We start from the raw sequence: 18,979 nt of genomic DNA on the forward strand, positions 1-18,979 counted from the left end.
CTTCTTCCCTCTACCGAGTTATCTTGTAGATTATTCGCCTTGTAATGGAAGGCTGGAATACCCTTAGTATAGAGTTTTTCTCTCAATGGCTCTTAATCCATAAGTTCCATGGCTACCATATAACCAAGCACATGTACATTTCCACTATTCTAGTACAACAGAGCCTCATTTAGGGGACACAGCATACTAAAAGACATCACACTTGTTTCTTCTGCATCTGTCCACATGATGAAGAAACAGTACAGGTGAATCTTTATCAAGGAACAATGCATACTGGAACAAATGAGACGTCTTCCCTCTGCTGAGTCTTCTTGTAGATTATTCGCCTTGATATGGAAGGCTGGAATACCCTTAGTATTAAGTTTTTCTCTCAATGGCTCTTAATCCAAAGCTCCATAGCTACCATAACCAATCACATGTACATTTCCACTATTCCAGTACAACAGAGCCTCCTTTAGGGGACACGTCATACTAAAAGACATCACACTTGTTTCTTCTGCATCTGTCCACATAATAAAGAAACAGCACAAGTGATTCTTTATCAAGGATCAATGCATACTGGAAAAAGTGAGATCTCTTTCCTCTGCTGACTACATCTTGTAGATTATTACCTTTGACCTGGAAGGCTGGAATAAACTTGGTAATGAGTTTTTCTCTCAATGGCTCTTACTTCAGAAGGTCCATAGCTACCGTAACTAAGTACATGAAATTTTCCACTAAAGTACAACAGAATCTCCTTTAGGGGACACAGCATACTAAAAGACATCGCACTTGTTTTTTTCTGCATCTGTCCACATGATGAAGAAACAGTACAGGTGAATCTTTATCAAGGAACAATGCATACTGGAACAAATGAGACTTCTTTCCTCTGCGGAGTCATCTTGTAGATTATTCCCTTTGACCTGGAAGCCTGGAATATACTTAGTAATGAGTTTTTCTCTCAATGGCTCTTACTTCAGAAGGTCCATAGCTACCATAACTAAGTACAAGAACATTTCCACTAAAGTACAACAGAATCTCCTTTAGGGGACACAGCATACTAAAAGACATCACACTTGTTTTTTCTGCATTTGTCCACATGATGAAGAAACAGTACAGGTGAATCTTTATCAAGGAACAAATGAGACTTCTTCCCTCTGCTGAGTCGTCTTGTAGATTATTCGCCTTGACATGGAAGGCTGGAATACCCTTAGTATTGAGTTTTTCTCTCAATGGCTCTTAATCGAGAAGTCCATAGCTACCATAACCAAGCACATGTACATTACCACTATTCCAGTACAACAGAGCCTCCTTTAGGGGACACAGCATACTAAAAGACATCACACTTGTTTCTTCTGCATCTGTCCACATGATAAAGAAACAGTACAAGTGATTCTTTATCAAGGAACAATGCATACTGGAACAAATGAGACTTCTTCCCTCTGCTGAGTCATCTTTTACATTATTCTCCTTGTCATGGAAGGCTGGAATACCATTAGTATTGAGTTTTTCTCTCAATGGCTCCTAATCCACAAGGTCCATAGCTACCATAACCGAGCACATGTACATTTCCACTATTCCAGTACAACAGAGCCTCCTTTAGGGGACACAGCATACTAAAAGACGTCACACTTGTTTCTTCTGCATCTGTCCACAATATAAAGAAACAGTACAAGTGATTCTTTATCAAGGAACAATGCATACTGGAACAAGAGAGACTTCTTCCCTCTGCTGAGTCTTCTTGTAGATTATTCGCCTTGACATGGAAGGCTGGAATACCCTTAGTATTGAGTTTTTCTCTCAATGGCTCTTAATCCAGAAGTCCATAGCTACCATAACCAATCACATGTACATTTCCACCATTCCAGTACAACAGTCTCCCCTTTAGGGGACACATCATACTAAAAGACAACACACTTGTTTCTTCTGCATCTGTCCACATGATGAAGAAACAGTACAGGTGAATCTTTATCAAGGAACAATGCATACTGGAACAAGAGAGACGTCTTCCCTCTGCTGAGTCATCTTGTAGATTATTCACCTTGACATGGAAGGCTGGAATACCCTTAGTATTGAGTTTTTCTCTCAATGGCTTCTAATCCAAAAGGTCCATAGCTACCATAACCAAGCACACGTACATTTCCACTATTCCAGTACAACAGAGCCTCCTTTAGGGGACACAGCATACTAAAAGATACCACACTTGTTTCTTCTGCATCTGTCCACATGATAAAGAAACAGTACAAGTGATTCTTTATCAAGGAACAATGCATACTGCAACAAATGAGACTTCTTCCCTCTGCTGAGTCTTCTTGTAGATTATTCGCCTTGACATGGAAGGCTGGAATACCCTTAGTATTGAGTTTTTCTCTCAATGGCTCTTAATCCAGAAGTCCATAGCTACCATACCCAATCACATGTACATTTTCACTATTCCAGTACAACAGAGCCTCCTTTAGGGGACACAGCATACTAAAAGACAACACACTTGTTTCTTCTGCATCTGTCCACATGATAAAGAAACAGTACAGGTGATTCTTTATTAAGGAACAATGCATACTGGAACAAATGAGACTTCTTCCCTCTGCTGAGTCTTCTTTTAGATTATTCGCCTTGACATGGAAGGCTGGAATACCCTTAGTCTTGAGTTTTTCTCTCAATGGCTCTTAATCCAGAAGTCCATAGCTACCATACCCAATCACATGTACATTTCCACTATTCCAGTACAACAGAGCCTCCTTTAGGGGACACAGCATACTAAAAGATACCACACTTGTTTCTTCTGCATCTGTCCACATGATAAAGAAACAGTACAAGTGATTCTTTATCAAGGAACAATGCATACTGGAACAAATGAGACTTCTTCCCTCTGCTGAGTCGTCTTTTAGATTATTTGCCTTGACATGGAATGCTGAAAAATCCTTAGTATTGAATTTTTCCCTCAATGTCTTTAAATCCAGAAGGTCCATAGCTACCATAACCAAGCATATGTACATTTCCACTATTCCAGTACAACAGAGCCTCTTTTAGGGGACACAGCATACAAGAAGACTTCATACTTGTTTCTTCAGCATCTGTCCACATGATAAAGAAACAGTACAAGTGATTCTTTATCAAGGAACAATGCATACTGGAACAAGTGAGATCTCTTTCCTCTGCTGAGTACATCTTGTAGATTATTACCTTTGACCTGGAAGGCTGGAATATACTTGGTAATGAGTTTTTCTCTCAATGGCTCTTACTTCAGAAGGTCCATAGCTACGGTAACTAAGTACATGAACTTTTCCACTAAGGTACAACAGAATCTCCTTTAGGGGACACAGCATGCAAAAAGACATCACAGTTGTTTTTTCTGCATTTGTCCACATGATGAAGAAACAGTACAAGTGAATCTTTATCAAGGAACAATGCATACTGGAACAAATGAGACTTATTTCCTCTGCTGAGTCATCTTGTAGATTATTCCCTTTGACCTGGAAGGCTGGAATATACTTGGTAATGAGTTTTTCTCTCAATGGCTCTTACTTCAGAAGGTCCATAGCTACGGTAACTAAGTACATGAACTTTTCCACTAAGGTACAACAAAATCTCCTTTAGGGGACACAGCATGCAAAAAGACATCACAGTTGTTTTTTCTGCATTTGTCCACATGATGAAGAAACAGTACAAGTGAATCTTTATCAAGGAACAATGCATACTGGAACAAATGAGACTTTTTTCCTCTGCTGAGTCATCTTGTAGATTATTCCCTTTGACCTGGAAGGCTGGAATATACTTGGTAATGAGTTTTTCTCTCAATGGCTCTTACTTCAGAAGGTCCATAGCTACGGTAACTAAGTACATGAACTTTTTCACTAAGGTACAACAGAATCTCCTTTAGGGGACACAGCATGCAAAAAGACATCACAGTTGTTTTTTCTGCATTTGTCCACATGATGAAGAAACAGTACAAGTGAATCTTTATCAAGGAACAATGCATACTGGAACAAATGAGACTTATTTCCTCTGCTGAGTCATCTTGTAGATTATTCCCTTTGACCTGGAAGGCTGGAATATACTTGGTAATGAGTTTTTCTCTCAATGGCTCTTACTTCAGAAGGTCCATAGCTACGGTAACTAAGTACAAGAACATTTCCACTAAAGTACAACAGAATCTCCTTTAGGGGACACAGCATACTAAAAGACGTCACACTTGTTTTTTCTGCATTTGTCCACATGATGAAGAAACTCTGCTGAGTACATCTTTTAGATTATTCCTTTTGAATATGCTCTTTTCCATTCTCCCTATTCTGACTCTTGTTATCCTGTTTAATTCTGAATATGCTCGTTTCCATTCTCCCTATAAGCCTGATTCTTATTATTCTGTTTTTTTCTGAATACGCTCCTTTCCATTCTCCGTATCATTCCGATTTTTGTTATCAAGTTTTTTCTTAATATGCTCCTTTCCATTCTCACTATCCTTCTGATTCTTGTTTTTCTGTTTTTTCTGAATATGCTCCTTTCCATTTTCCTTATCTTTCTGATTCTTGTTATTCCGTTTTTTCTGAATATGCTCTTTTCCATTCTCCCTATCCTTCTGATTCTTGTAATACTGTTTATTCTGAATATGTTCCTTTCCATTTTCCTTATCTTTCTGATTCTTGTTATTCCGTTTTTTCTGAATATGCTCTTTTCCATTCTCCCTATCCTTCTGATTCTTGTTATACTGTTTATTCTGAATATGTTCCTTTGCATTTTCCTTATCTTTCTGATTCTTGTTATTCCGTTTTTTCCGAATATGCTCTTTTCCATTCTCCCTATCCTTCTGATTCTTGTTATACTGTTTATTCTGAATATGTTCCTTTGCATTTTCCTTATCTTTCTGATTCTTGTTATTCCGTTTTTTCCGAATATGCTCTTTTCCATTCTCCCTATCCTTCTGATTCTTGTAATACTGTTTATTCTGAATATGTTCCTTTGCATTTTCCTTATCTTTCTGATTCTTGTTATTCCGTTTTTTCTGAATATGCTCTTTTCCATTCTCCCTATCCTTCTGATTCTTGTTATACTGTTTATTCTGAATATGTTCCTTTGCATTTTCCTTATCTTTCTGATTCTTGTTATTCCGTTTTTTCCGAATATGCTCTTTTCCATTCTCCCTATCCTTCTGATTCTTGTTATACTGTTTATTCTGAATATGTTCCTTTGCATTTTCCTTATCTTTCTGATTCTTGTTATTCCGTTTTTTCTGAATATGCTCCTTTCCATGGTGCCTTTCCCCGCGCGGATATAGCCCCATCAAACGATCGTTGATGCGCTGTCTTCTTCGAAGCCTTTTTTCAAGTCTTTTGATTTCCTGGTCCAATTTCCATTTTTTTCTACCCACGTAATTGCTGAGTCTCCTGAGACAATCCTCTAAATGTATAATTTTCTTCCGAAGTTTTTCATTTTCTCTTCTCAATTTTGATATTTCACTCTCTAGTTCCTCTTCACGAATGGTGGCAGTTTTTTCCGTCTGATTCTTGTAATTCTGTTTCTTCTGAATATGCTCCTTTTCTTTCTCCCTATCATTCTGAATCTTATTCTGTTTTTTCTGAATATGCTCCTTTCCATTCTCCCTATCCTTCTGAATCGTAATCTTTCTTTTCTGCATATGCCTATCCTTCTGATTCTTATTTTTCTGAATATTCTCCTTTCTATTCTCCCTAACCTTCTGATTATTATTATTCTGTTTTTTCTTAATATGCTCCTTTCCACTCTCCCTATCGTTCTGAATCTTGTTATTCTTTTTCATCTGAATATGCTCCTTTCCATTCTCCCTATCCTTCTGAATCGTAATCTTTCTTTTCTGCATATGCCTATCCTTCTGATTCTTATTTTTCTGAATATTCTCCTTTCCATTTTCCCTATCCTTCTGATTCTTGTTATTCTTTTTCTTCTGAATATGCTCCTTTCCATTTTCCCTATCGTTCTGAATCTTGTTATTCTTTTTCATCTGAATATGCTCCTTTCCATTTTCCCTATCCTTCTGATTCTTGTTATTCTTTTTCTTCTGAATATGCTCCTTTCCATTTTCCCTATCGTTCTGAATCTTGTTATTCTTTTTCATCTGAATATGCTCCTTTCCATTTTCCCTATCCTTCTGATTCTTGCCATTCTTTTTCATCTGAATATGCTCCTTTCCATTTTCCCTATCCTTCTGATTCTTGCCATTCTTTTTCTTCTGAATATGCTCCTTTCCATTCTCCCCATCTTTCTGATTCTCGTCATTCTGTTTTTTCTGAATATGCTCCTTTCCATTCTTTCTCTCGTCCTGCGAATATAGCCCCCTCAAAAGATCTTTGACATGATTTTCCCTTAAAAGCTCACCTCTAATTCTTTTGATTTCCTGGTACCTTTTCAACCTTTCTCTACGCAAGTATTGATGGACGCTCCAGATTCTCATATGTAAATGTTCAACTTCCTTCTGCAATTGTTTATTTGTTCTTCTCAATTTTGATAATTTCCTCCCAAGTTCCTCTTTACGAATGGTGGCAGTTTTTTCCTTCTGATTCTTGATATTCGGGTTTTCCTGAATATGCTCCTTTCCATTCTCACTATCCTTCTGATTCTTGTTACTTTGTTTTTTCTGAATATGCTCCTTTCCATTATCCCTATCCATCTGATTTTTGTTATTCAGTTTTTTCTGCATCTTTTCCCACTTTCCCCTATCCTTCTGATTCTCAAACTCGTCCCCCTCTTTAATTATTTTATCAATAGGCACAAAAATATTTCTGCATTTATGACAACGAAAGTAACTAAGGATATTCCTCTTATAAACGCGCTTCCTGAACTTATCCATTTGGATGACAGCGTAGGCGGCGAAACACCTGCCACAATTTAACCTTACACGCATGACTTCAAACTTGGACAAACTCCTCTCGGGCACATGAAGGTCTTCAAAATGAGTTGGACAATTACATTCCCCAATCATCTCTCCGTCAATAATCTCGCAATGATGTATCGTAATCATTATTCCGCGTACCTTCCTTTTTACCTTTTTGCCGTTTCTATTGTCTTCCTTCTCCTCCTTTAAAGTTTTGTCATTCTTTCTCTTCCCCTTCTTATTCTTCCGAGTCTCCTTCTTTTCATCTGAATTCTCGTCTATCTTGATTATATTCTTTTTATTCTTGCTGTCATCCTCGTTCTTTTCATTAAATTCCACCTCTTTTTTTTTCATATTCTTCTTGTTCTTACTCTCCTCTTTAAACATATTCTTATTTTTCTCCTTTTCATTAAATTCCTCTTCTCTTTCTCTATTCTCCGCCTTATTCTTACTCTTCTCTTTAATCATATTCTTATTCTTTTTACTCTTATTCTCCACATTCTTTTCATTAAATTCATCCTCTCTTTCTCTGTTTTCCACCTTAATCTTACTTTTCTTTTTAATCATATTTCTCTTCATTTTACTATTTTCCTCCCCCTTTTCATTAAATTCATCCTCTCTTTCTCTAGTCTCCACCTTATTCTTACTCTCCCTTTTAATTATATCATTCTTACTCTTTTTACTCTTATTGTTCTCCTCACTCATTTTCCTAATTTCCTCTACTTTCTTTCTATTCCTCTCATTCTTTTTCCCCTTCTCTTTTTCCCTCACCTTCTTTGCTCCGAGATTTTCCTCTCGTTTTAAGATCTTCATTTTTTTAATGCGGTTTCCGCCTAAACTGTCCTCTAAGTTTTCATCCCGTATGTCAAGTTTGGCGTTTCTCCAGTCCCCGCATCGTTCAGCAGTACTCTTTACGCATCGTTCAGCGGTACTCTTAACATCAAAACAATTCGGGAACTCTTTCCCATGCTGGCAGTAGGCATGTCCTTCCAGTTCATTTATTTTTTCATTCTCTTGTTTTCCCATGCGCAATTTCCGTTGCAAATAACTCATAGTGCATCGCCTGTATTTCTCGTAAGTATACGTGTTAACATTTGCAACGCCAAAAAAAAAGCCTGATAATCCACAGGCCGACACAGAACCATCCTGTAAATATGCCATACTTAACGCTATTGAGTTCACTATATGGCTATATAGTGAACTTTATATTGGATTCAGAAAATTCTAATAAGTTTCACGATTCGAAATAGTCTTCAACAGGATTCCCGACAAGGCTAAAAAACATCCTCTGTCTCTGTGCGAAGACGGCACAAGGAATCAGCAGAAATCTTCAAAGTGGCTCCGGCGGAAAAGAAAACTTATATGCTGAAGAGAGAGAGAGAGAGAGAGAGAGAGAGAGAGAGAGAGAGAGAGAGAGAGAGAGAGAGAGAGAGGCTCCGAAAGATCCGTCAACAGGAAATGTTAAAAGCATTCTCGACAAGGCTCAAAGATTTTCCGTGTCTCTGCAAAGCAGCACAAAGAATCGGCAGAAATTTTCAAAGTGGCTCCGGCGGAAAAGAAAACTTATACGCTGAAGAAGATTGTGAGAGAGAGAGAGAGAGAGAGAGAGAGAGAGAGAGAGAGAGAGAGAGAGAGAGAGAGAGAGAGAGAGAGAGAGAAGGCTCTGAAAGATCCGTCTACAGGAAATGTTAAAGGAATTCCCGACAAGGCTTCGAAAGATTCTCCGTGTGTCTGCGAAGACAGCACATAAATTTGGCAGAAATCTTCAAAGTGGCTCCGGAATTTGTACGCTGAAGAAGAAGAAGAAGAAGAAGAAGAAGAAAAGAGAGAGAGAGAGAGAGAGAGAGAGAGAGAGAGAGAGAGAGAGAGAGAGAGAGAGAGAGAGAGAGAGAGAGAGAGGTAGTTCTGGCGACTTCACAAAAATCGTACGTCTGGTAGCATTGAATGGCAGTAACGTCAGCTGGCTTGACGTTACCACAATAATTGTCCTATTAGGCAATGGAATTTCAATTTTATTAAAATCCCAAACACACTCTCTCTCTCTCTCTCTCTCTCTCTCTCTCTCTCTCTCTCTCTCTCTCTCTCTCTCTCTCTCTCTGCATTCTTACCTTGAGACTTTTCGAGAGATTTACTTCAATAGGGTATATATATATATATATATATATATATATATATATATATATATATATATATATATATATATATATATATATATATATATATAAGAGAGAGAGAGAGAGAGAGAGAGAGAGAGAGAGAGAGAGAGAGAGAGAGAGAGAGAGAGAGAGATACTATTTCACAATGGAATTGCAATATCATTATTACCGCAAACTCACTCTCTCTCTCTCTCTCTCTCTCTCTCTCTCTCTCTCTCTCTCTCTCTCTCTCTCGAAGCAGTCTTACCTGGAGACTTTTTGACTCCGGATTCCGGCTGAAGCCAAGAAAAGACTTGGAGCGTAATAGCTTTCTCTCGGAGACTGTTTGGGTCTTGTGGCATTTTTCATTTTTAGAGCTGATTGGGATGCTATGATAGTACTGAGTATGTATTTCTTATTTTAAAAGTTGTGTTGTAGAAAATGTAAAAGTGCCTATGTTTGCCTTGCAAGAATTGGGCGTGATTTTTACATTATTATTGTAGAAAGTGGCCATGATAATTCATGGATTATTAATCATATTAAACATTTAATTGTACGCGAGGGGGAACGGTCCGAAGACTCAAGTGAAACATCTAAGTGGTCCGAAGACTCACGTGAAACATCTAAGTGGTCCGAAGACTCAAGTGAAACATCAAAATGGTCCGAAGACTCAAGTGAAACATTTAAATGGTCCGAAGACTCAAGTGAAACATTTAAATGGTCCGAAGACTCAAGTGAAACATTTAAATGGTCCGAAGACTCAAGTGAAACATCTAAGTGGTCCGAAGCCTCAAGTGGAACATCTAAGTGGTCCGAAGACTCAAGTGAAACATCTAAATGGTCCGAAGCCTCAAGTGAAACATTTAAATGGTCCGAAGACTCAAGTGAAACATCTAAGTGGTCTGAAGACTCAAGTGAAACATCTAAGTGGTCCGAAGACTCACGTGAAACATCTAAGTGGTCCGAAGACTCACGTGAAACATCTAAGTGGTCCGAAGACTCACGTGAAACATCTAAGTGGTCCGAAGACTCTAGTGAAACATTTAAATGGTCCGAAGACTCAAGTGAAACATCTAAATGGTCCGAAGATTCAAGTGAAACATTTAAATGGTCCAAAGACTCTAGTGAAACATCTAAATGGTCCGAAGACTCTAGTGAAACATTTAAATGGTCCGAAGACTCAAGTGAAAGCCATAATTGGACCCAAAACTTATTACGCTTACCGGAGAAGATTAGAGAAGAATTCTGCTCAAATTTAAAAAGTCAAGAAACCGACAACAGACCAGGGAATTGTACAATAATTCTAAGAAAGCAGTATATTGTACCAACCGTGTGTCACACAATTGTACATAATTCCTTTTGTATATATAATGCTTGTATCTTCGCTCTTCCCTCGCACTCAAACGAACATGAAAATTCATGTCTGCTGTTTTGCTCTGAACATGTCTGTCTCTCGAACATGTCATGTCCTGTTGCCTTGAGGTTTTGTATATAAGGGGAGTGTTCCACAACAATATAACTCAGTTGATTGCTTCCTGCCTTTGAGTTCACACCCTTCTCCCTCCTTCGTCACATTGGTGACCCCGGAGTGACTCGCTCCTCCCACCTCCCCCCCCCTCCTCCACCTCTCACCGTTACTATGACGCTGTCAACGCATACCTTCTGCAGCAGTACTCGCCGTCGCCAGCCGCCCGTATAGCAACGCCTTTTCAGCTCTCTCAACAACCGTTGGGGGACCAAAGGGCTTCGCTCACCCTCGGGAAAATGACCAGTATCACTCGCCTGCAACCTGCCGCAGACAGCTCTCCTCGTGAGGTGAACCTACTTCGTGCCCTTATGGACAGCCACTTCATGACCTTCAAAACCTCCATCAACCCCTCCACTCGTGACGAAGAGGACACCTATTCAACTTCAACCGAAGCTGACGTGAATGCTGTAGGACATACACGCCTATGAATGCCGTAGGCCTATGAATTCTGTAGGACACGCCTATGAATGCCGTAGGCCTATAAATCCCATAGGACACACACGCCTATGAATGCCGTAGGACACACTCGCCTATGAATGCCGTAGGACACGCCTATGAATGCCGTAGGACACACACGCCTATGAATGCCGTAGGACACACTCGCCTATGAATGCCGTAGGACACACTCACCTACCCCGTGACGAGCCGGAGCGGCAAAACAGCCAACCATCATCCACCACTTGCTCGCACCCCAACCAACGACTTCTACAGCCACTCACTGCTGCTAATCGGCGCAGTTGTTACTACTACCTCTCCAGATTCAGGGCACCTATTTAACACGTTCAGTATGTCATTTTTAGAGGGGGAGCCATGTACCAACCGTGTGTCACACAATTGTACATAATTCCTTTTTTGGGCTCAAGCCATGGCGTCCTGATGGAAGGTTCCTGTTTGGTAGCTTCCTTGGGTATAAGACTACTAAGATATTCCCAGAGAATTTAACCACAGGTTATCACAGAATTCTAACTTCTGGAGCGAGTATCTCAAAGGTTTCCCTTTAAGACATCGTAATACAACAGGGGACACGCATGTCTGGTCGTGCCACATAGCTATCTCCACCCCGAACAGAGTTAACGCTTCGGTGTGTAAGGGCTGAGAATAGCTGGGAGCCGTTCCACAGCTAATCTCACTCGTGGCTACTACTGATACTCGAGACGTAAACAAACGGACGCCATTGCTCTAATGACGTCACGCGCGTCTTTATCCTTTGTTTAGTAGCTGCCCTACTGAGACGGATTTTCCCTTGTGTGAACTTTATCGCTTTGCATCTTCGCTATGTCGTTACCTTCAGCCTAGCCTTCTTCTGGAAAGTTGAGTACAAGGTTCCAGTATTGTTTAATTAAGCTCTGGCCGTAAAGTAAATATTATTTCGCGAAATAATTGATGTTTTGTGGCAGAGCTGTGCCTCTACCGGACCCGCCATTTTATGGCGTCGTTGTTGTTTTGCATGTTCTATTTAGTTAGCCACAACAACGCTTCCGGCCTTATATACTAATCGAATACATTAGTTTATTTAGTCTTCATAGCTAGGAACTTTTATATCGTGTTTAGACGCTTTTTATCGGTCATCGATTGACCTCATACCAGTCGGCTACTATAGCCCCCAGGCCAGGAGCCTATATACAAGTGTTCATGCATGATTTATCAGTGATCCTAGACTAAGTTATGAAGATAGTGGCATTATTATTTTACAATACTTTTGACTAGTGATGCAAATGTTTTCGCCTTCAGGGACCATATAGGGGATAGGCTAGTCAGTGATTCTTACTAGCCTAACCTAACCTTAGGACCCCTATATGCTTCCTTCATCCCCTGCCTTGGCACTCCCTCTAATTAGCCTTGATCCCTTTTCTGAGTAAAGGGATTTATTGTCTAATAGAGTATTATATCGCCTCTCAGTCCTCCCTAAAGGAATGAACCCCCTTTAGGATTGCGTCTGAGAGTGAGGTTAGGCTAGCCTACCTCTATGGCTAGGATAGTCTACGACTTTCCTGCGATAGCGATACGTCTTCTTCCTTGCCTAGTTCAGGACTTTTAGCCCTGATCTAGGCCGGGTTAGGAAGGTTTCTCTGTTCCTTGCTGAAACTGTACTCTTGCACCGTTTTAGCCGATCAGCCTAATCTTAGGTTAGGGAGTGTCCTCCCTTCCCTTTGTGGCCGCTCTGGTACAGAAACCCTTCCTGGGAAGACCCCTCTCTTCTCCCTCCCCACCTATCTCTTGTATAGCCTAGCCTATGCTTAGGTTAGTTTATACTCATCTGTCCCCTGTCCTACAACTCCTCCTTAGAGTGGAAGAGTAGGGCTACCCGAGCTTCCTTGTGCAGTCCGCTCTGGTACATATACCTTCATAGTGTCCTATAAGGTTAGTTACTAGTGTAGCTCTGCATAGGGGAGTCTCCCCCCCCCCCTCTTGGGTGTTCCCTAGTCCTCCCTTGGGCTACCTGCTCCCGGTCCCTAGTGACCCCTGCTTATGGATGATAGAGCCTGTCTCTATCATGGGTACACCCCCTCAGGGAGGGGGAGGGATGTCTGGAACCCTGAAGGTACTTCCTGCATCCTTCCCCCCCTCCCCCTGTCTCTCTATCTATCCGGGTGCCGGTCTCTTGCCGCCTCTTCTGCCGGCAATACCTGCCTCCCTCTTGGTGACTTCCCTACCCTTGCCGCCAGCCCCCCGTGTACCGAGGGACTGCCGGCTGCCGCCGGCTACTACCGGCAGCTCTCCTACTCCTATCTAATCGTCCGCTTGCCGGTCGATCTCCGGAGTGCCGGCATATACTGCCGGCAACCCGATACTACCTGTACCATCCTTACCCCAGTCACCAATCCGGCATCCTCCGGCTGCCGGAGCCGCCGCTCCCTGCCGGCGTGCCGCCGTTGTGCCGGCGGCCGCCATCCTGGTATCTAACTGACTTTGAAAATTGTCTGTTCTAGTGCCAGAATCTATGCTGGAGCGAGCTCCGGCGTGCCGGCGGCTTGCCGGATGCCCCGGAGGCGTCAAGAATACTTGCACCCCCTCTCTGTAGCTATCATAAGACTAAGATAGCCCTACCTTGCAAATAGATAAGCTGCTTTGCTTCTAAGATCAGTACCTAGTACTGCTCTATTAGTGATCATGCTGTCTCTTTGCATTCTTCTATTTCCAGCATGCTATGTGCATCTTAGCAAGGCTGGTTGCCAGAAGCAGTTTCCCTTAATGAGACCTTCTGGCTCTTATCTGGGAACCGAATGAATTCGATCCCAACCTTGTCCTTGGCTTTCCATGGAGTTCCAATATAATGGGAATCCTAGGAAACTATATCCAATGATCTCGGTCATTTGGATTATCCCAGGACCAAGCCTATGGTAACCAGCCGGGCGAGATGCATGGAGCGTGTTCTCCTTTACTGTTTCATTCTCTATGCATCACACCTTCTTTAAGTTAAAATTAATGATTAATATTAACTTAATTTAAGAGCCATTCCTATGACTCCCCCATACTCATTTTCTCTTTCTTCCACAGGAGGAGCAGATGAAGTGCGATTTCGCATACTGTGCTGTGAAACGCTCCCAGTTTTACGGACATACGGCGTGCAGGACTCACGCCCCTTGCTCAGACAAGAAAGGGGATTGGAAGTTCTGGAATCCACTGGAATGTACGGTCTGCCAGGCCTACCTAGTTGAGGCCTTCCATAACCCTCCCTCAGCGGAGGTTAGAGACATTGCTCGTGAGAAACTGCGCAAGTGGGTGCGTGGTTTTCAGAGAAATGCTACTGGACCGTACCTGGCCACCGAAGAACTGAGGTCCCTGTTGTTCCCTAAGGCCTCCCCTGACTCAGTGGTTCCAAAGGAAGCAATCCCCACTGTCCAAATTACGGTGGAACCTGATGTGGTCATGGCTCAGTCCATGCACGAGTGTCGTTTAGATTCCGAGGATGATGAACAGATCTCTGACGTCTCGGAAGACACGGAGAAGACGCTTATGGCTCAAGGAGCCGAAGAGGACGAAGACAAGGTGGAATACACCGAGTCGGAGATTGGAGCTACTCCCTCGTCCATCCCTCCGCCTACTCCTACACCGACGGATGTGTCCATCCCGTCTACCTCCTCGACCCCGGATCCTTCCTCTTCTACCCAAGAACTGATCCGACTGATTAGAGCTGTCATGGACGACAGACTGAAGGAGAACCAGGAGTCCATCAGGTCTATGATTGGATCCAGAGAACCGAAGAAGATCTCGGTCAAGGATCTCCCAGCTTGCTCTCATGCCAACCCGTGGAGGTATGCAGAGCATATGGTTATTGCGACCGGCAGGATCTTTGTTAGTGACAAAATCGGCACGGTCCCGTTGGAAGATGTGGAATTCTTCCCAAGCTTCGAGGCCTACCCGGACTGTTACGTCCGGCTTCGTTCCGAACCTGCCTCGAAGGAGGAGACCGAACCTAAAGAAGAGATAGTGTTCGATCTCGCAAAGGCCCAGGCTATGCTAGCCTCCGCATTTAAGAGCAGGGGCTTTACCTGCTCTAAGCTTCCTGCCTTGAGCAAGAAGCATCCTACATATGTCGCACCTGACACTGCGATTCTTCCATTTTTGGAAAAGGCCTTGGCTGCATGCCTTAAAGCGGCGGAAGAAGGAAAACCCTGCCCTGCACTGGAGGAGTGCAGACCCTTCTCCATCGTGACACCCCCTGACACTAGACAATGGAAAGATGTCCAACATACTTTCGTTGTGGGTAGGCTCGATCCTGACGTCGCCGGACGTCAGTTTAATGAAGACCTCCCTAAGCTCAATGATCACCTCCTTCGCCGGGAACAAGACACGAAGGAGAGGCTTGCAGCGTCTCTTTCTCATCAAGTCCAACTTGAAGTTATGGCCTGTGACACAGCAGTACCCGATCACTACATGGTACTGGCCAAATCCCACTTACTCACGGTAATGAAGGACTTGTACCATTTCATAAAGGCTCGTAGAGCCTGTCGTGAATTCGTGTTTGTCGGTGCCACCGTGAAACACGAACCCCGGAGGCTGATTTCCTCCAACATCTGGGGAAAGCACCTGTTTCCTTCTGACCTTGTCAAGGAAATAACGGACAGAGCCGCCACGGAGAATAGGAACCTTCTCCACAAGTGGGACATGTCCAGAAAAAGGAAAACCTCTCAGGACGATGGACCTCAGCCTAAGAGGAAACCTCAGAAGCCGAAACCCCAGCAACGTCAACAAAGACGTCAGTTTCCGGGACCCGCTACCTCCCAAGTGGTTGCCCAACCACAACAGACCTTTCAATTGGTCCCCCAACCGGTGTTGTCACAGTCACCGGTCTTCACCCCTGCCTTTGAGCAGCCATCCACTACCTTTCATGCCAGAGGTAGAGGCTCGTCCAGGGGTGCAAGCAGAGACGCCTCTCGTCGTCCCTCCAGAGGTAGAGGAGGAAAGGGAGCTAGCGGCCGAGGCAACAAGTCCTCGGGACACCAGAAGCAATGAAGTGCTTCCGGTGGGAGGAAGACTCCGCCAATTCCAGGATCGTTGGACCTTCGATCCTTGGGCACACAGCATCATCAAGAACGGTCTAGGCTGGAGTTGGGTGCAACCACCCCCAATCTTCCAGCGGTTCTTCCAACAATCGACCCCCATTCTGGAAGAATATGTTCTAGACCTCTTGAACAAGAAGGTGATAAGGAAGGTAAAGTCCACCAGGTTCCAAGGGAGACTGTTTTGCGTTCCCAAGAAGGACTCAGACAAGCTCAGAGTCATTCTGGACTTATCCCCCCTCAACAAGTTCATAGAGAACAACAAATTCAAGATGCTGACGCTTCAACAAATAAGGACCCTTCTGCCTCAAGGTTCCTACACGGTCTCTATAGACCTGGCGGATGCCTATTGGCACATTCCAATGAACCATCACGCTTCCTCCTACCTAGGATTTCGACTCCAAAGGAAAAGCTACGCCTTCCGGGCCATGCCATTCGGCCTCAATGTGGCCCCTCGGATCTTCACAAAGCTGGCGGATGCCATAGTACAACAGCTCCGCCTAAGAAACGTCCAGGTGATGGCCTACCTCGACGACTGGCTAGTCTGGGCTCCATCGCCCGAAGAGTGTACAAAGTCTTGCGACGAAGTTACCCAGTACCTAGAACACCTGGGATTCAAGATCAACGAGAAGAAATCTCGCCTCTCTCCGGCTCAGAAGTTTCAGTGGCTGGGAATCCACTGGAATCTTCAGTCACACCGCCTTTCCATCCCCCAGAAGAAAAGGAAGGAAATAGCAGGGTCTGTCAAGCGACTACTGAAATCCAAACGCATTTCAAGACGACAGCAGGAACGAGTTCTAGGCTCTCTACAATTCGCCTCAGTGACAAACCCAGTGCTTCGTGCACAGCTAAAGGATGCCGCGGGAGTCTGGAGACGATCGGCATCCATCGCTCGAAGAGACCTCAAGAGACGGCTTCCAAACAGACTTCGACGCCTCCTAAAGCCGTGGTCGGAAGCAATGGCCCTGAAAAGGTCCATTCCTCTCCAACACCCTCCTCCATCACTCAACATCCACACGGATGCCTCACTGGAGGGCTGGGGAGGTCACTCCCACCTGAAACAAGCTCAAGGGACCTGGTCTCCACTATTCAAGACGTTCCACATAAACATCTTGGAGGCCATGGCGGTCCTTCTTACTCTGAAGAAGCTATCCCCGCCGCCCTCGATCCACATCCGTCTAACCCTAGACAACTCGGTGGTAGTTCGTTGTCTCAATCGCCAGGGCTCAAGATCGCCCCAGATAAATCAGGTGCTTCTCCCAATCTTCCGTCTGGCGGAGAAGAAGAAGTGGCACCTGTCTGCAGTTCACCTACAAGGATTCCGCAACGTGACAGCGGATGCTCTATCTCGGACAAACCCGATAGAGTCGGAATGGTCTCTAGACGCAAGATCATTCTCCTTCATCTCTCATCAAGTCCCAGAACTTCAGATAGATCTCTTTGCAACGAGCGACAACAATCAACTTCCTCTGTACGTAGCCCCGTACGAGGACCCCAAAGCAGAAGCGGTGGACGCCATGTCACTGGACTGGAACAGATGGTCGAAGATATACCTGTTCCCTCCCACCAACCTTCTGTTGAAAGTCCTCTCCAAACTGAGAACCTTCAAAGGGACAGCGGCCCTAGTGGCTCCCAAGTGGCCCCGGAGCAACTGGTACCCCCTGGTCCTGGAGCTGCAGCCCAAGCTGATCCCTCTCCCGGGCCCAGTTCTCTCTCAACAAGTACAGAAGTCGACTGTCTTCGCTTCATCATCGAAAATCAAGGACCTTCATCTCATGATTTTCTCTCCCTTGCCGCAAAGAAGAGGTTTGGGATCTCGAAGAAAAGTCTAGACTTCCTAGAGGAATACAAGACCGAATCCACGAGACGGCAATATGAATCATCCTGGAGGAAATGGGTCTCCTTTGTTAAAGCAAAAAATCCTAAAGAAATCACCATTGATTTCTGTATGTCCTTCTTCATTCATCTTCATGGACAAGGATTAGCAGCCAATACGATTTCAACCTGCAAATCGGCTTTGACTAGACCAATTCTATATGCTTTCCAAATTGATCTGTCCAACGACATCTTTAACAAACTGCCGAAAGCATGTGCTCGCCTACGCCCAGCACCCCCTCCGAAACCGATCTCCTGGTCACTAGACAAGGTGCTCCATTTCGCCTCCAACTTGGACAATGATTCATGCCCCCTCAAGGATCTGACTCAGAAAGTTATATTTTTATTTGCTCTCGCCTCGGGAGCTCGAGTCAGCGAAATAGTGGCATTATCAAGAGAAGAGGGACACATCCTGTTTGCTGATTCAGGAGAAGTGACCCTCTCCCCTGATCCGACGTTTCTCGCCAAAAATGAATTACCCACCAAAAGATGGGGCCCTTGGAGAATATGCCCCCTGAAGGAGGATGTCTCTTTATGTCCAGTAGAGAGCCTCAAGGTCTATCTTCGCAGAACTTCAAACTTTGGTGGAGGCCAACTCTTCAAAGGAGAAACATCGGGCAGCGACCTGTCACTGAAACAATTAAGAGCGAAAATCACCTACTTCATTCGCAGAGCGGATCCGAACAGTACACCCGCTGGTCATGATCCTAGAAAAGTGGCATCTTCTCTGAACTTCTTTCAGAGCATGGACTTTGAGAGCCTTAAAAACTTTACGGGCTGGAAGTCCTCGCGAGTTTTCTTTAAACATTATGCGAAACAAGTGCACGAAATCAAACATTTTGTGGTAGCCGCAGGTAGTGTTATGAAACCTGCACCTAACTCTGCGTAGAACAGTGAGTTACTTGGGACTCTAACTCTTCGGGTGCCTATGTTGACCCTCGAGTGATTCATAGTGATGTCTAAAAACACTTAGTGCTTTTATAACTGTTCTTATCCCAGGTGAAATGTCATAGTGTCACACAAGTGCCGCATGCCTTGAGCATGATGTGTTATTTAAAGACTTGCGTTCCTCGAGAACGAGTACCTACTAATCCTGAAATTCCCTTTCAGATTC

General features: G+C 43.6%; 2 protein-coding genes across 2 annotated transcripts in view; both read right to left on the reverse strand.

The window, feature by feature from the left end:
- Positions 1-4,336: 4,336 nt before the first annotated feature.
- Positions 4,337-9,320, reverse strand: LOC137620033 (uncharacterized protein DDB_G0283697-like). The gene is made up of 2 exons (XM_068350312.1): positions 9,227-9,320; positions 4,337-7,992 (listed from the first exon to the last, which is right to left on the reverse strand). Exons 1-2 carry the CDS (start codon positions 9,318-9,320, stop codon positions 4,337-4,339), a joined length of 3,750 nt encoding a protein of 1,249 aa, XP_068206413.1.
- Positions 9,321-9,492: 172 nt separating this feature from the next.
- LOC137620034 (germ cell nuclear acidic protein-like) overlaps positions 9,493-18,979 on the reverse strand; it is a 38,845-nt gene continuing 29,358 nt past the window's right edge. The window contains exon 2 of the mRNA XM_068350313.1: positions 9,493-10,109. Within this exon, the coding sequence (XP_068206414.1) occupies positions 9,493-10,109 (617 nt within the window). The remainder of the gene's footprint in view (positions 10,110-18,979) is intronic.

Source organism: Palaemon carinicauda, chromosome 26 (genome assembly GCF_036898095.1).
Source record: "Palaemon carinicauda isolate YSFRI2023 chromosome 26, ASM3689809v2, whole genome shotgun sequence".
In the NCBI taxonomy this organism is placed as follows: Eukaryota; Metazoa; Arthropoda; class Malacostraca; order Decapoda; family Palaemonidae; genus Palaemon; species Palaemon carinicauda.